This window comes from Homarus americanus, unplaced genomic scaffold (genome assembly GCF_018991925.1).
Source record: "Homarus americanus isolate GMGI-L3 unplaced genomic scaffold, GMGI_Hamer_2.0 scaffold51859, whole genome shotgun sequence".
Lineage (NCBI taxonomy): Eukaryota > Metazoa > Arthropoda > Malacostraca > Decapoda > Nephropidae > Homarus > Homarus americanus.
In genome coordinates, this window is record NW_024711292.1 from 1045928 (window position 1) to 1071820 (window position 25893).

At 37.8% G+C, this 25893-nt stretch overlaps 1 protein-coding gene across 2 annotated transcripts in view; it reads right to left on the bottom strand.

Moving 5' to 3' along the window:
• Positions 1-4623: 4623 nt before the first annotated feature.
• The window catches only part of LOC121869297 (lissencephaly-1 homolog), a 31328-nt gene continuing 10058 nt past the window's right edge, over positions 4624-25893 (bottom strand). For both annotated transcript variants that reach the window (XM_042370675.1, XM_042370582.1), the window contains 9 exons: positions 23532-23631; positions 18184-18337; positions 17132-17278; positions 15387-15543; positions 14799-14973; positions 11799-11934; positions 10218-10373; positions 9547-9742; positions 4624-9234 (listed from right to left, as the gene is read on the bottom strand). In XM_042370675.1, the coding sequence (XP_042226609.1) occupies positions 9161-9234; positions 9547-9742; positions 10218-10373; positions 11799-11934; positions 14799-14973; positions 15387-15543; positions 17132-17278; positions 18184-18337; positions 23532-23569 (1233 nt within the window). In that variant the 5' untranslated portion in view covers positions 23570-23631 and the 3' untranslated portion in view covers positions 4624-9160. The remainder of the gene's footprint in view (positions 9235-9546; positions 9743-10217; positions 10374-11798; positions 11935-14798; positions 14974-15386; positions 15544-17131; positions 17279-18183; positions 18338-23531; positions 23632-25893) is intronic.

Genomic DNA, 25893 nt, shown 5'->3' on the forward strand with positions numbered 1-25893 from the left:
AGCAGTAACCCCTGCCGCCCTTGATGCGGCCTCTGTTCCTGAGTGCGGACACACACACCCCTCTTTTCTCCCCCAGGTACTCCCTGCTAATGTCCTGCACCCTGCTGCTGTCGTGGACCCAGCTGCTGTCACGAGCCCTCATCCGTTTCTGCTGACGCAGCCCCTGCTCCTGACCCAGGCCCCCACACCCCAGCAGGCGCATCTGACGACTCGGTACCTGCCGTGAGGGAAGCCCAAAATTCATCGCCTCCACACACCCTTATTCTCCCTCTCTACTCCCACAGATATTGTGTATCTAGACAGTTGTCCCCAGCGACCGGCTCATCCACGCCATCGCCGTTGTCTCAAATGAGGCATGCACCGCCCGTTCTGCCTCACATGTGCTATGCAACCCTGCAGACAACAAGTCTCCTACACAGCCTGGAGGGAAGGGGGAGTATTGTAGTGGAATTCTCCCCTACAAACGCTGTTTGTCGCTGCCTAGCCGACCCCACCAATTCCCCAGTGTATGCCTCGTGGTCTAGGTCAACCAGCGCCGCCATACACCACGGAGCGGGGGTCAACTGCTAAGCCACGCCTACCCCCGCTATTTAAGACCTGACCTCGTGGTGATCTGTCTCTCCTTCTACCTACACCAACCAGCCAGCAACACCTCCTCCGCCGCTGCCTGGCGGCCTTCGCTCCTCCGCCTGCCTGGCGGTACTCTCTCCCGCTGGCGAGCGGTACTCTCTCCCGCTGGCGAGCCACAAGCTGTCCTTCTCTGAGCGTCCTCACCAACCAGCTCTCTCTACATCACGCTTGTAACCATGCTGCCTTCCCAGCACCAAGCTGCATTGTACATCCAATACAACATGTATATAGAGAGCACATTGTGAGTTTCCTTTCTCCATCCCATCCTGAGTGTGAACCAAACAATCTCATACCCCACAAGTTCAAACACCCAATCTTATTTTACATAAGTTTAAACATTCAAGCTTATTTCACCTAAGTTTAGATACTAAAGCTTATTTCACCTAGTTTAAACTTAGTCTAACACCCAAATTTACTTCACAAGTTTAAACACCCAAGATTAAACTCAAGCTTATTTCACCTCAAATTATAACACGTGATAATTAACCACCCTAACACGAACCTAACCCCCAAGGTAGTGTTAAGTTGGTTAATCACTAACTGAAATAAGCTGGGGTGTATTATCTTCACATGATGCCAAAAATGGCCCATAGATAATATAAGACCGCTTACAAGGATTTCCAAAGTACTGAAAAAATCTAATAAACATTTCAAGACGGTTCAGGACCATTAAGAGTAGTGAAGTACAACATCAGCAAACAAAAAACTGTAAACACATACAAGATGATCGAGAAGTCCCTGTGCACCTCCAATAATCAATCATGTGGTTGTTCTTTGTTATAGCTACATCATTATATAAGTTGTTCTTACAATAACTATTGACAATGGCCACAAATAAATGGTATAAGTGGATACTAATGTCAATATTTACTGTAAGTAGAACAAGGTACGTATATAACAATGTTGGTTTAACAAGAACTATATTAATTATGATAAGTGCACAGGGACTTTTCGATCATGCTGTATAAACACCTCACATCAGTTGGTAATGTCTCGGCCTCAAGTGGGTACTGTACCTTGTTCATGTCCCTTTGACTGGCCAGGTAGCCAAATCTTATGGGCATTAGAAAGCAAAATGCAACATCAAGTGAACATGCAAAATTTCTAAAGCAATAAATAAACAAATATCTACTTCCTCCTGTTTTACAATACTTCTCTGTTCAAAGTAATATTACTCTATGTATTGAACTCCCAGAGCTTATCTTCCTCATCATGTCAATCTAATTTTTCTTTATCTCTTACTCTCTCTCTCCTCCAGCTGAAGTCTCCAGTAAACTCAAGATTGTACAGTGATACGGTTTGGCACTACACACACAGTTGTAGATTCACCTCCATATATTTTTCCACAAATGAGATATATGGCTGAAATTCAACCTACCTTTGCCACCAGTCTGACTTTAACACCATCTTCATATGCACACATCACCTAGCTTTACATATTTAGTGCTGAATATGGCTTTAACCCTCAAATACTTTCCACTTACACAAATCTACTGCAAAGTAAATTTCTGTTGTATAATGTATATGTATGTTTAATGTACTCAAGATCAGGATGAGACTGAGAGGACTTTTAAAGTCTTAAAGGGATTGTGGGGTTTCGAGATGTTGTCTCGCACTCAGAATGGGTAAGAGAAAGGAAACTCTCAATGCGCTCTGTACATATATTGTATTGGATGTACAATGCAGCTTGGTGCTGGGAAGTGGCAGCGTGGTTACAAGCGTAGAGTAGAGAGAGCTGGTTGGTGAGGGTGCTCAGAGGAGGTGTTGCTTCCAGCGGCTGTAGCTAGGAGAAGGAGATAGGTCACGGCCAACTGAGGTCTTATATAGCAGGGGTAGGCGTGGCTTGATAGTTGACCTCTGCTTTGTTAGGCGGCGCTGGTTCCGACCTAGACCACGAGGCACAGGCTGGGTAATTCGAAGAGGATCGGCTAGTCAGCGACAAACGGCGATTGTAGGGGAGGAATCCACTACAATACTCCCCCTTCCCTCCAGACGGTGTAGGAGACTTGTTGTCTGCAGGGTTGTATCCCACTGACAATCATGCGAGACATCACGGCGAGGGCGTGGATGAGCCGGCCGCTATGGGAGACACTTTGTCTAGATACACGAGATCTGTGGGAGAAGCAGAGGGAGAAGGGGGGTTTTGTAGGCGAGGAATGTGGTGCTTTTCTCGCAGCAGGTACACAGTCCTCAGTAGCGCCTGGTGGGGTGTGTGGGTCCGTGTCAGGAGCAGGGGCCGCATTTGGAGCAGGGGCCGCATCAGGAGCAGGGGCCACGTCAGGAAGAGGGTCCATGACAGCAGCAGAGTGCAAGACAGCAGCAGGGTCCACAACAGCAGCAGGGTGCAGGACGGGTGTGTTGGGGTCAGTAGGACGTGGTGCTTGGGGCAGGAAAGGGAGCAGCTGCCTGCTTAGAGGAGCAGAGCTGCTCTAGGATGTCTAACCTGCGGTGTAGGGGCTGTAGCTGTAGAACCGATGAGCGTTGCCTCCGTGTGGATAAGCCAGTCTTCCATGTTGTGATTGAAGACTGGGAGAGTGATCAGTTTCTCCTCCATCCTGTGTGAGTGCGATTCTCCGGGGGCACCATTTGTGGGGTTATGAGATATTGGTTCACACTCAGGACAGGTTGGAGAAAGGAAACTCACAATGTGCTCTCTGTATACATATTGTATTGGATGTACAATGCAGCTTGTGGGGTCATAGTCGCCAGCGAGAGGGGGAGCCGCCAGGCAGGAGAAGAGGTGGTGTTGCTTGCTGGTGGCTGCAGGTAGAAGAAGGAGGTGTTGCTTGCTGCGGCTGAGCTAGAAGAGAGAGATAGGTCACGGCCACGTGAGGTCTTATATAGCAGGGGTAGGCGTGGCTTGATAATTGACCTCCGCTTTGTTAGGCGGCACTGGTTACCGACCTAGACCACGAGGCGCAGGCTGGGGAATTCGAAGAGGGTCAGCTGGTCAGCGACAAACGGCGGTTGTAGGGGAGGTATCCACTACAATATCACTGCTCAAGAATCACACTAAATCCAGAAAATTTATGTCATTCTCAGTTTATTTTTCTCTATTTTTTTTTTCACAAAGAACCATGCAATAAAATCTTGTGGGAGTTCAGGCAAAAAGATAAAATATATATATATAAAAGTACTGAACAAAATTATATATAAACAAAAGCAAATGTACCTGACCTTTTGTAGCTGCTCATGTGAAAAGTTGTGAAACAATCGCGAGTACAGTCACCCAAAAAAGTCCTGTAGCGAATCATGAACCCCGAGATTCAGACTCTTGAATCCGAAGCATTTATGGACAGAATAATGTATCAAGTGTCTATCGCTTCGGGTTCACGAGTCTGAACCTCGGGGTTCGTGGTTCGCGACAGGACTTTTTTGGGGGACTGTACATACGAAGCTTTATTGTGACTAGCAAAAGCTGGTACTGTACTTGATACCCCTTCATTTCTTTTTAAGATTTGGGAGCGACATGCTTTGCTGAACCTTTTACCCTATAGGTATACTGTAATTTGTTTAACCGAATTATTTTTTTCACATATCCCAAGTATATGAGTGGGTCACATAACCCATTATGTGCTGGTAGTTGTATCCTCTTTCATGATTAAGATAAAATTCTTGTTAACCGAACAAATCTGCTTGTTACGTAAGGGCGTTCTTGACTAGGATATTTTATACGAAGGTCTTCATCAGAAAATACACGACATAGTCCAGGTAAGGACACAAGCGTGAATGTGTCCCGAGATGTACTTATTATGCCATTAAAATCTTTGCACTTCCGTTTAAATTTCATCTGTTTTCTGGCATTTTTTATTTTAGTTGCTTGCCTCCTTGCTTATCCAGAGTGTCTCATATGCTTTGGTTGCAGCCCATACAAATTTAAGAGTTCAAGACCAACCTGATAAGCTCAAAGAAACCTATTGACTGAACTTGTTTAAAACAATATAAATGTTGGTGCAATAACATAAACCAAAGAAGGAAATGAAAAGAAAAGGATTGGTGTACGTTGAATTTATTCACTGTTACTTACGTTTACAGAATAAATGTACAGAGAAGAGAAAGTTATTATTTACAAAGTGGATAGCAATAACAAACTCATACAAAGCATCTAAGCCCATGGAACATTTCCAATAAATCAAAATAAACCATTATGAATATACTACAAACCATTTTTTTTTATTCCGAGCTGCCTTGATGGTCAACGAGTTTCATTGTCATTCATAGTAACAATAAAATAAATCTTGCTGCTCATAATTATCTATACATGAGTATATCGAAGTTTCTTCCAACATCTCAAGAAAAAATACATCTGTAGGATACCACTTTCCCATGACTTTATATAATTTTGTTATTTCATAAAATTGAAGTACAGTACACATGCTCCTATTGTCACACAAAGGAGGCAAAAACATGCAAACGACACTGGGGGAAGCTACTAAGCTGGAAAAAAATAAATAAAAAAATAAATAAATATCATGCAATTACCGATTAACTTTAAAAAAAAATTTAGTGAAGGATACTGTCTATTTGAGGGCCAAGTATTCAGCACATTGAATATAATGATGCTAATGGTAATACAATTCTATTAATGATCACTCAAATGTAAATCACTACCAACCCAAACTTGGTGAATAAACAACTGTGAATATTTTTTGTATTTTTTATGTGATTAATGGTTCACTAAAAGACAAAGTCTGAACATCAATTTTAATGGATATATATATATATAAGAAAACTTAGTTCACTTCTTATACACAATGGCTAACCAAAGAAAACATAGCTTGGTGTGCTCATCAGGGTGCCTGTACATATTCAGGGTGAGACGTCTCTCTAAACTAGCAAGAGCAGAAGCCCTGAACACCTGAAAACTGAAGTGAACTTAAAATCTGTGCCTGAAATCGCTCGGAGGATTTGCTGACGAGATCCTCTTGTGTTAAAACAAGCGTTTCAGTTAGCTGAGACTAGTGAGAAATTAAGGGAAATAATGCAACATGATCTGGCATTTACAGCAACATCCAGCATACTTACCTTCACTTAGTCAACAATTCTTATAAATTACATCAATATATTACTGCTCTTCACAGATCAGGTCACCAAAGGAGAATGTTTAAAAAGTTGGCTTGTTAAGTCAATTGTCAAAGTCTACATTCCTACTTCACTAAAGAGAAACTACAGGAAGTATAGATTTAAACAGTGGAAGAGTGATAGTGGTCATCTTAAGTCTGTCAGTCGGAGAGTTTACATGCTTGTTATATGAAAAGGATTTTTGCATGTTTTTGCACTATGACTACTTCATTTTCCATTTCATGTGGTGTCAGCTCATCAGTGTACAGGATAGTACGTGACAAGATCGACGACTCTGAGACATAGAAGAATCTTTCAATAATGTTAAGTTTTCAGAATAAAATGGAAAATTAACTTTATTGGAAAACTGTCCACGAACACTATCGGCGATGTCATCACGTTCTGATTAAAAAGCAATTTATCTACTTTTTTTTCTATATTCGCACTTCAAAGTAATATGTATTACCAGCACAAATGACTATGGAAACAATAAATAAGATACATGAATTCATATATTATCATCAAAGGTATCATCATGAACATCAACATTATTAGTGTGTGTAATGTGACTATATGGTGACAAAAGTTGGGTTAGTTATTTCATACATATTAGTTGTCAGCAAACATTACCTTTCAGGAACAGACAAAAATTTTTAAGGCCAAGCAAGAATCATTTACAGTAATACTCAAGAAAAAAAAAACTTAGTGTATTCAAGTCACTTTATATCTTACTGGTAAACAGCATATGCTCACCATAAAACTATGGAATGTGAATATGACTTAATAAAGCTGTAAATTATTGTGTCAAGCAAGTCTGCTTCATGAAAGACAATGTTGCTCGACACACTGCGTAGACATGCCCGGCCCAGAGGGGTTAAGGGTGGTCGGACTAAGGGTTACCTTTCACAAACAGCCGTTTCAGCCAATGGTGTGAGGTCACACCCATCCTACAGCTTGCTGTCACTAAGTACTCAAATGTTATGAGAAAGCATCAGCTGTCCTGTGCCCCAAAACATTCTCTGGCAGCTTCTTTGCATCTTTTACCCTATTTTATTGAAGAAATATAGCAACTTTCACTGAAATTGGTGAAATAAATAACTATAATAAAATAATAATGATGATAATAAAAAAAAAACACCATCTGCACCAAAATGCACTTACAATCTATTTGGCTACGCGCTAGAGAGAGGAGCGGGAGTCAAATGACAAAGACACTCAGCAGGCAGGCATCTGATGACTAAAGCAGTACATACTTGACACTTGTCTTGGCTGCCACTTACTTATGCCACGACTTATGCCTCAGATCTAGTGTTACAAGGGTATATGTCTGTCATTAATGTATATGGTTGTATGTATAAGTATACAGGTGGGAGTTTAAATTCAAAGAACAGAATGTGTATATCATTCTTATACGTACATATATACATACTGTATATATATATATATACATACATGCATAACATACACACTCATAAATAAAGTTGTCAATATCAACCTAACAGGAGCTCCGTGAACTATATTTTAACTTATTATGCAACATACCTATGTATACTGTAAAACCTGGTGGCAGCCATTGTCAGTGGTCAAACAGAGCAGTGCCAGAGTCTGCTATCACCTGTTACTGAACTAGACTGGGATCTACCTGGTTTGCTCAACACACTGACCCCCCCTCCAGCAGTACAGGTAAAGGCATCTTCCAGGGTAGGTTTGGTCATAGTAATGTTTGCTACTGTTGGTACTATTCCATTACTGGGTTGTTGCTCCCTATGGTTACCCAATGGGCCTTCAGTTTGTATCCCATGAATCTATTTCCAGCTTCTTAATAATCAACAACAGAATTAAAATTGACAATAACTGAATGCTAGTGATTATCAGACCACACAGCATTTTTAAATATAGTACAAAAATACAAAAAATATACTAAAGCTCTGTAAATGTAGACTATATAAGGTAATCACAGCATGTTAGTAATAATAATAAAAAGGCACCCTTTGTGCCTCAGGTCAATATTTTAACTGCCAAGATCTGTCATGAAATGCAGTATGATGAAGGGAGAAGAGTGAAAAAAAAGAAGGAAAAAATGAAAGAAAGAATAAAGCGCCAACATCTCTCACCTGGGATGCGTGTTAAAGAGTGGGGCTGTAGAGGTCTAGCTGGACATAAGACACAACCAAAGTAATAGATACCAACCTGCATAACACATACCATTCAATTGTACGATGCAAGATACAATCCATTGCAACAGAAGACCAAATTAATTACAGGCCATGTGCATCCGATTGTATTTGTATCTGCAAATTCTGGTAATATTTAAACAGGTCAACACCAAGTGTAGCACCAGACCGCCTGTGTCAGCCTCTCCTGAACTCCAGGATTCAAGGTCAAGTATGTTCCTGTGCTGTGCAACAGGTTAACCACATACTGTACCATTTTAAGCATTCTGTCTTTAGTTTCTGACATTCTGACTGGGTGGGTTTATAAATCAAATTTACCTACATACATCACATTGAAGTAATTTTAATGTTTGACAGTACATCAGAAGAGTTCCTCTATATTAACAACTTTTGCTGATCAAATGCCAGGAGCCGAGCCAAGCCCAGCCTGTCCCACCCTACTGTCACACAGCACATTCACAGAGCAACACCATACTGCTGCCTATATCCTTCCTTGCCCTCCATGTTTTTCATTTCCAATACAGTATAGTTGTTGTATAATCAACTATTTGCTTCTACTATGTATATACAATTGTAAATAATTTCATGATCCTCCAAGTTTTGTTTTGAACACCTGGGAATGAATCATCACAGGTAACACCTGAAATACAAGTGAGCTTCAAGTTAAATATTCACGGGTTTTGAAGAAACACCTCTACTCTTCTTTGGCGTATAAACAATGAACGATTACCAACACATCACTAGGTTGGACGTCTCACTCCGTCCTTCAGGCCCTCTCTGCAGCTCACTGCCTCAGCTGTCACATGCGTGCATGATAATAAGAGGCAATACAAAAGCAGCTATACACAGGTGCTCTATACCCACCCTGGACACACCCTAGAGCTTCCCCATCTTCTGGCAACCACGCCCTAACTGTTGCCAAGAGGGTGGTGCTCACATTATTACATTCGTGGTATTAATAATAAATTAAAATAATAAATTACTGGGGGTCTCTCCTCCCACACACATTGTGTCACTTGCCTCTTACTGCACACTGGTTACCTTTAAGATAGCCTGTTACGGTGAGGGAACATGCCATCAGCCACACGAGAAACCTAGGAATAGACGAGAGTGGCAGAGCCGCAGGAGAGTAGATCACAGGCAGTAGCTTGGGTGTAGGTAGAGTGGGAGTTGCAGCAACCTGGTGAGGAGCGGCATCGATATCTGTAGCAGCGATGGCAGCATGCAGTAGGGGGGAAGGGGTGACCAACAGGTTGATGGGAGGGATGGGCGAGGCTTGCTCACACACCCTCACATTAGCGGCACTCCCACACCTTCATGGTTTGATCCACACTTCCGGTGATAACGTATGGTGCACTCCGATGCATATCTGAAGAATTGAAAAGATTATTTCTTTAATAGAATTAACAAAACTACAGTGTCTCAGTCTCCAATTACTATATTTACAGAGCAACACTAAAAATACTTGTAATTTTTGTCCTTTCCTGTTTACTGCCTTATACTTCAACTTGCCAAGGCAGGCTACTTCTTCCCACATATTCTCATATTTCTGTATGAGCTAATAGCAACTATTTCTAGTTAATAACAATAACATCACCTAAGATTCCTTTACAATGCTTCAAGGCCAGTTATTCTTTAACATCTGAAGACCACAACATTTAAATACATCAATGACACTTACCTAATGATGTACAGAAATGAGAGTGAGCATCAAGAGTCTTTTGGCATCGCTTATTCTTAATATCCCACACACGAACTGTTTTGTCATCTGAGGCAGAGAGGATGTATTTGCCACCAGGGTGTACCAGGAGGCCTCGCACCCAATTGTCGTGTCCTACAAGTGTGAAGAGGCATAGGCCAACACCTACATCCCATACCTGATAAATAAGGAAGCAAGGAAACAATCAAGCGGGCTTTCAACTTATAAAAAAAAAAAAAAAAATTATATATATATATATATATATATATATATATATATATATATATATATATATATATATATATATATATATATATATATATATATATATATATATATATATATATATATATATATATATATAATATATACTGTATACACACACACACACACACACACAGTGGTCCCTCGGTTAACGAGCACAATCCGTTCTAGAAATTTGCTCGTTAACCGAAACCATTGCTTCTATGGGTTTTTGGGTAATTATTATTTTTTCTTTACATTGACAAGCCTTTCTTTTTCACTATATGTGCACTGCAATATTATAACTACAAATTCACAGATATTAATACTACATGTACACCATGTCATGAGTATCAAGTTCACTACAATGAAAGTTAAACATTGATGGATTATAAGAAAGTAATGCTTACCTTGATAGTCTTGTCTCTTGACCCAGATATCAGGAAGGGGCCCTGGTAGTTGGGTTTACGGTTATCTGTCGCAACCGCATCGTTCACAGCCGTGCATGCATTGCCTTCGCACCACGCAATGCACTCTACTACATGGTCGTGTTCCCGCAGTTCAGCCTGTAAGGATGGTTAAAGTCATATCTTCATGAAAACATCATTAATTTTGTTCTGGAATGTTTAACTATAAATCAACATCTATTTTATCATGTTGGGTAATGAGACCAAAGGTGGCTGGAAAGCTACGATAGTGATCATATAATATTTAATCTGATTTTCAGAGATGTGAAACAAGCCAAACTTACCCCAAAAGTGATATCTAAGGTAGTTGTCAATTGGTCGACTGGTAAAGTATAAAGGTACTGCATCATACACTTGGTTGTAAAGTACCTAGATAATGCCAGTGTGTTTAAACCATTTTTGACAATTTTACCACTTCCATTGAAAATAAATTAAGTCGTATAAATCTTATATCTGAATCATGCCAAAGTAAGCATCAAACCTTTGTAACAAATGTGTTTTATTAAACAGCTGTTTATTTTATCGTTGTAATACCTAATACAGTAATTCTGCCTTTCTAGTTAGTCTCTCAACATTCCTACATGTTGTGCTGGTGAAGTTTTCTCCTTTTAAAAAGAAGCAGAATTTTTGACAAAACAAAATGCCTATCATTATTATTTCTATGGTTTTTGCACCCTCTTTCACCACCTTCAGGTGCTATTAATTAGTGAAAACTGGATACAGGTGGCAAAACCCCCCAAAATAATATACTGATCAGGAAATATCACATGAAGTAATCTAAATTAAGTTAGTTTCCAAGGAGGAACTTCAAATTTATAAGTAAACAGGAATTTATACTCAAGACTTTCATGAAGTGTTGGGAGTAAGCTTTCAAAAGGACTCCTATTGTGTATGAGTAACTTGATGTAATCACTGCTACTACTACTGTACATGCTCACCACAAAATCATTGTCATATTCTTATATATAAATTACACAGTTAACATTACTCAGAGATTTCAAGAACTTTCTTCAGTATGTAGGGATGCATAATACATTCATTACATATTTACAGGTGACCCTTTCCAAGGAGAAGTCACAGGAGGAGGCAGATCAAAGGACTGTCCAGCAGGGACAGCCCACAGGCATTCTTGGATTTCTAAAATTCTTTTAGGAATTTTTTCCCTAAATTGCATGTTACATAAAATTTATGTTAAAGACAAAGATTGGAAACCACTTCTACCAAGATTCCCATAAAATGTGTCCCAAGATAGTAATACTGTATACAACATAACTTTCTATTCTTTTACTTTGTGAAATAATGTCTATAGAAACTTTCTGTAAAGTAAGTCAGAGAATACCACATATTCATGGCAACAACTCATCCCTCTTATCAAGAATTATGGGAAAGATGTGTCATCAGATTACAATGATACACCTCAACCACACAAAAAAAAAAAAAAAAGTAAAAGTACTGCACACAGTCTGAAGCTGATTCAAATGGATTCTTAAATAATGTAGTTATTTCTGATGGTACAGTACTTACCTTACATTCCTTGGAAGCGGTGAGCCAGACACGCACCGTCTGGTCATTAGAGCACGAGGCAATGAGAGAACCGTCGCTGCACACTCGTACCATCCTCACCCATTCTCGGTGTCCCGTAAACGTCTTTACACAGTATCTACCATGAGGATGGAAAGACCATAGTAAAAATTGCTGCCTAATACAAGGAACAACTATCATAGCCTACAACACATCATTAAAAAATTATCATAATGATTTAATCTCACACACTCAACACGTTGGACATTATTATCAACCCTAAACTCATTACCCAAATGGGATCCCAAGCAAAGGCAGCTAAGAACAGTGTTGTTCAGAATACAGTATGCCTCCCAAGTTTGTACCCAAAAATGTCTGTGCATAGTTTTAAAGTTGCCGGCATTTTCGCGACTGGGACAGGGAGCCATTCATTCTTAGAGAGAGTAATTTCCTTTACCTGTATTGTAAATATGAGTGTGTGTGTGTGTAAACACACACAAAACACACAAAACTAAATAATTGGAAAATCCTCACAAATAATGAGGAAAAAATTTATTAAAAATGTAACAGTCTACTCTCAAGTTCGTGCTCTATTACTTTATTAAGAGAGCACGGACTTGAGGGTAGACTCACATTTTTTATAAATTTGTTTCTGATTATTTGTGAGAAGATTTTCCAATTATAATTTAATAGTACAGTACAGTAAGTTCTGCTATAACGCGATGTTTTGATAACGCGAATTTGCTCTAACGCGATTTATGAATTCGGAACAATATTTGTATAACGCGATCGCTTGTTTGCTATAACGCGATTTTTGCTTACTATTTCTCCAATTTTGTGGTATTAACTGTGAATATGGTAAAGAAGAATATCTCCAAAAAGCATTCTGATGATAGAATTCCCGGTGATTATCGTAAAAGAAAGGATATAACACTTGAAGAGAAGCTTGATGTTATCAACCTCAAAATCACCCTTCTCCCCCATCAAGTTACATTCATATTTTTTCAAGGTAAAGTGTTAAATTTACTGTATGATTTCATTATTAGATATGAATGTAACATTTATTTAGACTGTGCTATCCTTTGTGTTAGGCTAACTACTAAATTTTTTCGATTTCGAGTAATCTGCACCTAACCCTATTTTCTCCATAAGCCCTGTTATTTCTATTCGCGATTTTCTATAACCGATATTTTACAAGAACACAATTATCGTTATGCAGAACTACCTGTATGTGTTTTGTGTGTGTATGTGTGTCACATGACCAATACTACAGGTAAAAGAAATAATTGTCCCAAGGGTAAACACAAAGGGAATATACATTTCTTTGTACACAAAAAAATACCCCCCCCCCTCCCCAGTCCGCAAATGTTATTCATGGATTTGGCAATTCGCGGCCATTTTGAGAACCTAACCTCCTCAAATTTGGGGGCCCCTGTATACATGTCCATAATTTATTTTTTATTCTTAACCCTCTCAGCCTCCACGACGACATTGTGGCGTCGAACATAAAAGGCGAAAAAACTTACGTTCAGCCTCGCAATGCCAACGTGGCGTCCAATGGGCTATATTTTCAAATAACTCAAAAACTATTCAGCGAAACTGACTGAACTTTGGAGGCCATTTGACAGATGTCGTTTTCTTTGTGTGGGCCTCATCACTTACCCCGAGACGGTCTTGGTCATCGTGTGCATGACAGCGCAGCATGAAGCCAGTGTCGCTCTGGCCATTAGAGCGAGAGGAGGGTGTGCCGCTCGGCCTTTTAATTATTTCATGAGTTTTTGTTATATTATTTTTCCTTATACCACAATATTCTACATGCTTTGTTCTTATTTTGGTATATAGTACATATCAATGAACACCATAATACAGTACAAGGATATGTGAATGGAAATCGAGATGTTACTAAACATTTTCCTACTTTTCAACTTATACTCGAAAGAAGTGGCTTAAATTTCAAGAATCTTTTTTTATGGTTTCATAAAAATTTTCATACAATTTTACACTAGAAGAGACCCCATTGCAATTAATACAAAATTCTATGGCAGTGAAATGAGCCCTAAAAAAAAAAAAAAAAAAAAAAGTCAGCAAAAACCTGAGGCTGAGCGTACATTTTCATGCATGCATGTGTCTCAGGCTCCAAGACTGAGAGTAATAATGAAATGAGTCTGTTAATAGAGATATGACACCTAAAGTGGCTCATATTAGAGAAGGTTCAGTCTACAACCATAAATCTACATAAATACAATCCAACTCTTAAAACATACTACAGTTTACCAGTATTTTTTGCTTCATTAAGAAAATTAGTACTAAAATGTTCTGTCAAAGCCAACTAAATTTACCAGAAGAAAAACCCAAGACAAGGAAGGATGCATACATGTGGACATGTGTCAGTTATACAGTCACTCCTCGACTTACGACCACCCGGACATACAACCACCCCAGTCATACCAATTTTTTTTCAAATTACGTATTTTCAAGTTCCGATGTTAGTGATTGTGCTGTGTACTGACAAAATTTTCGTTTGTAATTCCTTTTAAAGTGGCTGGCAAGCTTAAAAGTGAGAGTTTTGTGGTCCTGAGAAGAAAGAGACCCATTTTAGATTTTATATGTATTATTTTCGCATTTTCGACTTACGACCTGGATATGGGTCCCTAACCCCGTCGTAAGTCGGGGACTGCCTGTATTGTAATGTCTATATCAATTTTACAACATCAATGGTGTTATGAAAATCCATTTGTTTTAACAAGCGTCAGCACACTTCTAAGACTTCTAAAAGCTTCAAGGTTATAGCAACTACAGTGCTAGCACCTTTTAATTTTTCTCCAGGATCAATCATAAAAATGGAACAACTAACTCACAAAAAGCATGATATGTATTAAGTACCACTAATAAAACATAGTTTGTTTTTATAATAATGACATCAGTTATCTTGTTAATTTCCAACCAATGCAATATAAAAATACTGAAAACTAAACATGCTCACTTGCTGTATTCCTTACTCACCCTGTGGCCACCTCCCACATTTTAATGGTCTTGTCTCTGGATGAACTAAGGAGGTAATCTCCAGAGGGCATGAAGGTGACTGAGGACACATTGTGGTCGTGGCCGTGCATCGTCTTGACACATTCGTATGATGAGAAGTCCCACAGCTTGATTGACATATCAGCACTACATGAGACTAAGAGAAAATAAACAGTACATAAGTAACATACAAGTACAATGAAAGGCTACATTGCATATAACAATATTTTTCATCACAGCGCTACATCCACCTTTTGATTCCCTTAAACCTCACATCATTCTGGCATCCACACATTTTAGACATTATTTTACTCCCTTAATTTCTTACCATGCAGTGCAGCATAAAACTCCTTAATACAGTACTAATCTCCATAAAAAATATTATCCACAATCTTTTGGGGGAAAATCCCCACTGCATTCAATATAGCACATATACATTGTGTCACATCTGTACACTGTAATAAGAAATTGAATCCATGAAATAACCACTTTCCATTCACTCCATACTTAAGTCACAGCAATGAAAAAAAAAATTACATACATACCCTGTACTTAAAATTCTAAACTTACCTAGGAACTTGCCACTATGGTCAAATGCTATGTCCTGAATGCTGTCAGTGTGACCTTTTAATGTCTTTTCATAATCTCCAGTTTCATAATCCCACAATTTGATAGTGCCATCTTCACTTGCAGACACCATCAATGAATACATTGGGTGGAAAATTACCTGAAACACAAAAAAAATAGATATTAGTGCCAAAAATTAATCTGCTATTCAATTCTTCCTTTCAAAAGTAGAATCTTTTCCAGGGACACTGCAAGCTGGCCAGAATCACAACAAAAACACTCCTCTTAACTTCAGTCACATCCCCCATAACTCATCAGACACCATCTCTCCAACCAATCACACACTCTGCTGCTTCCTGAATCCCCATTCCCCCACTGCTAATATGGTAAAACGGGTAAACCCTCAATAATCAAGATTAATGGATGGAAGGTTAGCCCGGAAGATCCAAATTTCTATTAGATCTCAAGAGCTGTTTTTGGGCACAAAATAAAACCATATACAATAGAGTACAACTATCTTGAATACATTCATGGACATTCTACATATATGGCATTGCAAAAATTGTGACCAAGTCCCAGGTTGCTGATCTGACTTTCTGCCTCATTTACACACAATTGCAGGGTCTCAATTGTTTCTCTTGCTATTGACAACACAACATACATACTGTATATCGTTTCTCACTTATGATCTTTTTTTTTAATTTCTTTATGGTTCCTTATTATTATTATTATTATTATTGCAGTGTTTTCAGTATTATTATTGTTATCATTATTATTTTATTTTTATTTTTTCTATTATAAATTTTACTTATCTGAATTATTATTATTATTACGTTTTCGCCCCCCGGGCGCTGATGTGGGTCGGTGACCTGTGTCCGGGTGGGGTAATACCCGTATAAAAAAAAAAAAAAAAAAAAAAAAGCCAATATTTGTTACATGTCAAAGGAGTAAGGCTCGTAACAAACAAAAAGTGAACGTATTCAAAGAAAATTACAATATATGGTTCTTAAATTTGTAGTGACAAGAACTCCAACTATGGTGTAATGTATGGATTGAATGCAGCCCCTTTTAATAACTGAATACTTGATGATTGGAGTAAAGAAACCTAAATAAAATGTATAACTATATTTACAAATGTTTACCACTAATAACAATGAAATAAAGCTAATCACATGAACATACTAGGTTACTTTAAGGTTGCCAATATCACTGACAACCAAATCAATACACGATTCTAGAACATAAATACATAAAACACCAAAACAGCCAGCCACAACAATGAATACCATGAGTACATCACCCAATCGAAGACAGAAGTGAACTGACAATGCAGGCCAGTGGTGAAGGTCTGATGACTACCCAAGCTTGTGAGCTACTGACCCGGCTCCGAAGCCGTCAGCTTCTATGGGTTGCTTTGAGCAGACTGACCCAGACATCGTACTTAACATGTCATTGTATATCTTTTTATTCTCCCACCAAACCTTTTCTCATTATGCTGTAAGTTGGCCAAGATTCAGGAGCTAAAACACACACTCCCTTCACTGGTCTCCTTCTAGCCATTCTTATCTGTTAACACATCCCCATTAACCACCTAACACCACCACCATGCACTCCTGTCATTCACAAGGCCTGTCATTTAATCCCATCCTTCCATATCTTTTATCTTCCTCTCCTCCCTTGGTCCCACCTTCACAAGAAGGAAGAAAGATAAATGGCAGAACAAAAATGAATTAAACAACAAATCTCACCCTGGTAACTGGTGCCCTGTGTCCTGTAAGATTGTACTTCTCTGGGGGTCGTGGAATCCATTCTGTTGGCGATCGTTTGTCTCGAGTAGGAGCACCAGCAATGTATTCCCTTTCAGCTTCATTCAGCTTTACTTCCAATTCCATTACCTAAGACACAAGTGATGAAGGTTATCACCAACTGTCAAGCCACAAAGCTTTGTATTACTGTCTAAAATTAACTTAAAGGGAAAATTAAAAAGGGAAGCTATTTTTTAAGCAATACCCAACAATTTCAAGCCTGATAATAATGATGTAATTCCCTGGATAAAAAGCATCCACTTTTCCCAAGACTGCTCCAGCCATTTGGTTGAGGAAATTTTGATGCCAACAGAGAATATAACACTACCACTACAAGCCAACACTCATCATAAAAATTATTTATCATTGATGATTTCAAACTCCATAATGAAATAATGATAATGTAGTTTAGCTAATACCAGTTTGAGAGTGAACAGTTGTAATGTTACTGCTCAGCTTTCATCAGTTACAAGCAAGTAATATTATATACACGTTAATTCATATACCTGTATAGATTTACAATACAATATACCCAAGTATGAAGTTTTAAAAAAAATTTCTTGACTATACTGAAACACCTTAACCTGTGTTGTTCATAACTAACTACTTCAATATAAATAGTGACAGCCTTCCTCTACTGTCATCACGGTGAACTCCAGTGGGGCTTTAAAGTGTTGCTCAATGATTAATTTTAGAATAATTTATACCAAAATATTACCATAAAACAAAATTAAGCTATTAGCCATTTTACACAAAGTACTGTACCAATAAACACAATGCAAAGAGAGTAAGATTGGAGCTGACTTTTTAACCACATTTACTGTAGTACTGTATATGCAAAAATCTGATGTTATAACTCATGAAAAAGATATGAAGACCCTTAGCCTATTCATGTTACTTTTGAAAATCACTTGACTACAAAACCTTACAGGCAAGGGAGACTGAACTCTAAGGTCTTCACTTATCTTAGGTAAAACAAAGGTAGAACAGCTTACCTTTTTCTGGAGTCTGATAACCGAGCACCATTTCTTTTCGAGGAGCCCTGAATATTTTCTTTCAATCTCTCCTGGCATATCTGCCTCTGCCTTGAAGGCTTCCAGTGCATCCATATAGCCATTGCTGCATAGATAGTCAGCTATGGCTTTATTCCTAAATAAGAGAGATGGAAAAAATATTAGTTCATGAGTACAGTACCATCTTACCTTGTGCACGGTACAAGACAAATTCTGTTTGGATATACAATACCACTATGTGTCCAGGAGATTCAATTTGGGCCAGTATCCAATAATATTCTCCTACATCAGCATCTCCCTCACCAGATAGAATTTCATCAGCTATCTTTCTATGACACTGAAACCGGCTGAAATGTGATCAAACCATGAAAGATTCAACATGATTGAATTTAACTTGCCCAGCACAAGTCCTATGAGGCTCAAGCCTTCTAGGCAAGGCCTTCATCCCAAATGCCCATGAGCTATCCCCTTCAACCCACCATGAAAAATTAACATCCTGGTTTCACTGTTATCAAGTACAGGTACAACTTTCCTACAAACAACCCTTCAGCCAGCCAAAGATTAATGACCAGCTTTTACTACAATAACCCCAAAATCCAGAGGGAGCTGCCTCTCCCTTGGGGCGAGGAACTTATCCATTAGTATCTTATTCACCGCTGCATCATAACTCATGGTAAAGCATAGAAAAGAATCTTACATCAACAATGACCTCTGCCCAAACCCACAAATCAAAATGGAACTTTCTCTCCCAATTGGAAATATACACAAGCAATATTAAGTTCACTGATGCAAGCTCAAAATTACTGTTCAGAAACCTAAAAAGTTAAGACAGATAGACAATACTGTACCAGTACATTCTACACTTTATGGATATAACTTACAAAAAAGGGTCCAGTAAGCATGACTCCCCACCACACAACTTAAAAAACTTGACAGCAAAAAAAATATTTAATAAAAATAATAAAACACAAGCCACCCTGATTACTATTAGTCACTAGGAAGAATAGAAGAAGCAACTGAAAGTTTAATTTGAACATGATATTTATGAGAGTTTGTTGAATGTCAAAGATCCAAGTCAGGTGGATAAAAAACACCTATCCTGTGTACAATAACCTTAACACACCAGTTAACAATATGACTTGGAAGAGGGTGTGCGTGTGATCAACCCCTTGGGAGCTTGAAGGAATCATAATCCAATTAGATGTTCTACATGTCCATCCATATTCATTAAACACATTCCATCCCCCAAAACTAAATGGAATGAAACAAGTGTTGGGATAATCAAAATAAGTGTACACACAATATAATTAGTGTCTTAGCACTTACGGGTCATAAAATATGACAATGGACGATATATTCTCAACAAAGGTCTTTGATCGTGTGTCATATTGGTAGCCCTAATCACCCCTTATATGGGAAACTGTGGATATGCCAGTGACCCACATTTCCCTGTATGCCTAGTTATTTATAAGTATTGTACTGTACAGCACTGTATAATTATTATAATCTCATTTTTACTGACACTTACTGGTATGTTATAAAATAACATTGTTATTATAGTGATAAATTATGGAACAAATTGGCAGATGTGTTTCACGGTGGCTATAGTGGTGTGAAAGGAATCGTAAATACAGTACTGCATATGATATTATTACTAAAATAAGCTGAACATATACAGTAAATCCTTAATAACTTGCTTCTTGGATACACAGGAATTTATTTCATGAAAAGAAGAGAATATTCAGAGATTTTATTTAACTAGCATTTTATGTCGGAAACCCCTGTATCAATTACACAATTGAACAAGTGAAGCATGGGGGCCACCAGCTCAGCTGTCATGTCTTCTTCGGCCAGCCCTCCGAATGTTCCTGGTGACACCAATATCTTGATAACACCTGCCTAACCCATAAGGATAAGGTGGGTATTGACATGCCAGTCCGCCATGTAATTTCCTGAAAGTTAAGGCCCTCGCTGTGAAGTGATAAGAGTTGTGCACAATACTTAGGAACTCTCCACAGTGAATACCAAGATCATGACAGGAATTTACAATATCAACCCTGTTGGTGTTCCATATGTGGCAATAATTTTTAAACAAAAAGAAACAACTCTGTAATTGGCAAAAGTTGACCTTTTAGACCGATGAACATGGGTGAGGTTTCCCAATTCTTAAAAGTGAAGCTGGCACGATTTGAAGTTGAGCTCATCATATGTGTCAAAACGTGATTTGTAACTGGATTACAGTTAAAGAAAAACAAATGTAACATGTTAAGTATTTTGTTGTAGCCACACTTCCTTTTATATGTTATATTCCTATATGGCAATGTAACCCCTGAGTTGCATGTTTTTAAAATAAAGCAAATTGTGGCATCTTGGTGCAAGAGGTTTTAATAATTCCAAAGGTAACAAAAAGAGGAGCTACAAATATTTTTACAACATTAAAAAGAAATGCACTTCACATTCAGGCATACCAACCCTTCTGATACGACAGGAGTGATATTGCTCATTTTGAAATCCACTGTAAAGATACTTTTTGTGCTGTGTGTATAATATAGCTACTAAATAAAAGCTAAGATAAATCTATTCAATTTCAAACCATATTAAGACAACATACATTACAATAGCCTCTTTGCTTGGACATTTTAACATCTAATTCTCACTGCTCAATAAGCCAGTATTATGGCAACATTCACCCACTTTTCTCAACACGAACAACCTCTTGATACCGATGTTACATGTGCTAATTAATTTCCTAATATAAATAATACACCGACAGAATTAATGTACCTGTATTTTTCTTTATATTTAACTGCTACATCATTCAGTCTACCTATACTCAAAATAATTATTTTATTTCTTCAAATCCAATCTTCGCTTTATTAGAAATGATAAGAGGTTATGGTATTACAGGTTAAGTTCACGTTGTGAACAATTAAAATGTTCCCTCAAAATCCTGGGAAAACCTGAGATGATGATTTATAGTTGTACTTGCCTCCTTCCTTTTAGCCTAATAAAGTTAAATGGCAAACATTTCCTCACTTTTTCAGCTCACTTCCTTCACTACTGCAGGGTGACAAGAATTACGAACAAATGCAAATTCCCTTCGTTCACTTCTGTTCACTTACCTTCACCTCTATTTCTAACTTAGCCAGACAAATTATAATGAACAACAGTGGTGGCACTGCACGTCCAACCTTCAAGGGAGCCCGTGTCCCTCACCTCTACACATTCTTTGCCCCCCTATAAATATTTTTGGATGATACTCAACAGTTCCCAGTCAACCCATATAATTTCAGTTCTTCCCACATTGCCTTTCTATATACAGGTACTGTACTCTTATTGTGAGGTTCTCCAGATCTATAACCAAAACAAAACAATTCTCTTGAGAATTTATTCTCAAAGTACAGTAAATTAGTTGGGTAAACGTGGCAGATACTGTACTGAGGATGGCTACTCAGATGACCAACCAAAAACAAATTCTATACAAATTTTACTGACATTTGTGGATAAATATTAAACTAATTATAACCCATATAAGACCAGACCTACTTATCAGTTAAGAAGCAAAGCAATGACTGGACAACCTTTTATTATTTCCTGTTTCTGACTTCCTATGCTGATTTCTTTCAAACACAAGCTACGGAGGCATATAGCTGCTACAATCAATGAGTTATCTACATGAGCCACAACACACTCAATGACTTCTTGCTATAAACCTTATCGACTGTTCCCAGCTTTGACCTAAACCAAGGTGCCCTAAAAATTAATAGATTACAACACTGTATACCTGTTTCTGCACTGGTCCCATCTGCCTATTACTGTACTGCTATTACAGTAACCTCTCTCTAACACAATTAGTTTCATATTGTATGAAGACTTCATTCTAACCACGTAATTTTAAGTTTCATCAAATACTATAATTAATGACTAAATCTGGTATCAACTGGAAACTAGTACAGTGGGGTATGCTATAACGAACGGATCCTACTACGAATATTCCTATAACGAACGGTTTTACCTATAAAATTGAGAATGCTATAACGAACGAAACTCCTACAACGAACATTATTTAATTTTTTTTTTTTTCTAATTTATTGTTTTTTATTACAAATATTAATGATATTCTTTATTTCAGGGGTTTAGATGCATATTTATGCACTTTCTTACAATTTTTACAATTTTATATTATATTTTTCAGTGCCAAGTGGTTGTATTTGGGGGCCTGGAACGGATTAATCCTATAACGAACTAATGCTATAACGAACAAGGTTCTAGAACCAATTAGATTCGTTATAGCATACCCCACTGTACATGAAGGTGGTTTTATGAAATTTGAGAATTAACATTAGGAGTCTACAGAATAACTTAAGGGAATTTTTGTAGGCATATTGCTATTCTTGGTAAAATCATATACAAAACACTGCTGTTCCATCTGGTGGAGACTTATTCCAAGGTAATCTTATGGAAAGGAAAAAGTAATCCCTCTTAGACGGTGAGAATGATAAACATGACTGAAGTATAAACTCCCATGTCACGGCTCGGGGAGGAGATGAGTGACTCGTGAGATTACCCAACCAGAACATCACCCAGCAGAGGCAGTCTTGTATAGGGTACTGTTTACACCCTGAGACTGCAACACCGCCTCATCAGAACAAGGAAAATTGCTGCATAAACAACTACTCGCTCAGGTGAATTGTGATTTCCTACTTCTCAACATACTGTTGAAGAAAATTATTACTTGTAAGAGCAGACTGCTTGAATTACTGAAGCCTATAGCAGGGCAGAAAGCCCAAGGCAGCCTTCCAGGTCCACACTCTCCCCTTGCATTGCCCACTCCCATGCTATTAATAAAAGTGAACCCATCTGTGCCAAGACCATTCAAGGGTTATCTACAATAGACTTGGTGCTGATAAGAGTGGAGTAAAAACTTTCAATACACAGTAATACTAAAACACTTCAACTATTATCAAGACAGAAAATATAATCTTTACAATGTTAGCAACATAAATAAATGACCTCTGGCAACATAAGGCCTTGTGAATAAACATTTACACAGCATTATACAGTTTAAAATCACACCACTGAACACATACAGTTCCCTGGAAAAGACAAGCTCTGGTAGGGGGTACTCTTGCAGTGTATTCTTGCAAGTCATATGCTGAATGACTCATAAGCCTCAAGATCTCTGCCTCTGAGTTAGTTTTACCTATAAGAAATTTCAATATTCACACCGACTCTCACCGATACTGAACCAAAAGATGATACTGTATTACGCTCACTTCCTATCATTTACGAGACAAGTAGTTATTTTAAAGAATATCTGATATACTCACAGTTCCTCTCTTTGACGCTGTGACAAAACCATTTTCATGATCGTAGGTTTTTACTGTGGGGCCAAACAACACGTGGGTAACACTTCTTATATGTCCATACCTGAAAAGCAGTACATGAATAAGTCAATCTTACACTTATACAATTCATTTCACAGTAATAAATAAATGACCTTAAAATACAAGACGCATACAACATGTATAATCAACTCCCCAGGGCAGAAAACTTTATCCGTCTACCCAAGTCGCATAATTTCTGGTGTACATTAACAGTGCCTAAGACAACCTCCTTTACACATTAAGTATAACTGCAAATATTTCCTCCTTTTCTCTTTTACACAATAGATACATTCCCTCAGTCTGTTCTTCCTCAACATTTTCCCATGCATTTTCACCAATCATTTCACTCATGTTCACTTTGTCATGTAAAAAAATTTATAATGAAGGTATTAAACAAACAGTTTCACAAATCCCTTTACATCCTCCCTTTGGTATTTAAACAAACCTTAAGCAGAAATTTATCCAAAGTTACTTGTCAATTTTTTACCTCTCCTGTATTTTGACTTTGACACACACACACACACACACACACACACACACACACACACACACACACACACACACACACACACACACACACACACACACAATCCTTATCAAGTATACTGTAATAATACATCCTCTCCATAATCATTGCCATCCTGTTATTTTTCATTTTTTTCTCCTCTTTGAATATGCTCTTTCGTATGTCTAATTCAATATAAAATTTTCTAGGGAAATATCCACATAATTTCTCCACCGGGATACAGTTTTTTTGAGGACTTAAGCACCATTTAAAATTTTACACTCAGTTAAAACAACACACAAGACATATTCAGTACTGAACAAGCTCTGAGCATTCATGTTAGGTCTCTGAAACAACAACCACCTAAGCAAGGTCTATGGAGAATGTTTCATACAGTATACAGTAATTCTTCTGTAAGCAAGAATATTTTAAAGGTCAACTGAATATCACATTAAATCTTAAAAACATACAAGAAACTTTACTGATCTTAAAATGTGAAATATATGACTTCAGAATGTTTACCTCAAACAAACAACATAATAGTTTATCCCATATTCATCATGGAAGCTGCTACCACACTACCAACACACCAGGTTGCATGCAGGAGAGCTATTACCAGCAGACACACCCACTGCCCGTGTTTGGTATGTAAGGTTTACCATGGAAGTGATGTCATCTCATTTGCATAAGAACGCTTACAAAAGTGACTTGCCAAAAATCTCCAATACTGAATCTAACTCTGACAAGTAGATTTAACCTTGCATAGGTACAGTACACCTCAAATTCAAATTCCTTTTTGGCATTTGCCATTATTCAAATTAATTAATTTGGGGGGCATTATCATGAACACTAAACAGTATTTATATACTTTAATGTAAACCTGTACTGACATTGAATGGGTATACAGTAAGTACAAAACATTTTTTTTTAATTAGTACTGCATCTTATGAAAGGTATAAATGCATTAAAATGTTTAAGGTAAGATCAAATAATATTAATTTCCTTTATAACCAAATTCTAGAAGGATTTGTTCTGAACAGGTTTCATGCAAAACAAACTCAGCAGCTACACCAATTTAAAGTATGTGTAATTAGTAGCCAGTCTTACTCTCTTGTACTGAGGCAAATGAAGCAATGGATGAGCTTAAATACTAAAAAAAAAAAAAAAAAATCACTCTTCTACCTTATACACAACACCTGTATACTGTGAAGGCCTCTACAGTATACAACATCCCATCTGTCAACACAAAACATTAACCAACAATAAAGCTAATCTCCGACACAGTTCCAAGTTAACCAGGTCTTTAGCCGAGTTGAGAAGTATATATGAAAAGTTTTGGGAAAAATCAAACAAATTAAAAAAACAGCTAAATATCATCTCTACATTGTTAAATAGCAACTCGAGACTTTTCCTAGTTTTCAATGATACCATTTCTCCAAGACACTGTAATCCTATGTTATCGGTGCAAGGGTAGCTACAGTATTTTACACCAAATACTAATGATATAGTCTTTATGGTATCCAACACTCTTAACTTGAAACTTGTGTTCTCACGAGGAAAGTATTTAAAAAAGGTTGATCAAAATATCATAAACAATGAGGTGAAAACACAAATTGGTTATATTAGTCACTACACCTTGTAACTTTTATTCAGTAATCAAACAGGCTTATAAACTCATTGCCAAATACTATTATTTCTAGAGGGAGACCACTATAATAATATGTATGGTGGTACTGTAATATCAAAGGCCCTAATAAATATATCACTTACCATAAAAATAAAAAGCTTAACTAGAGAACT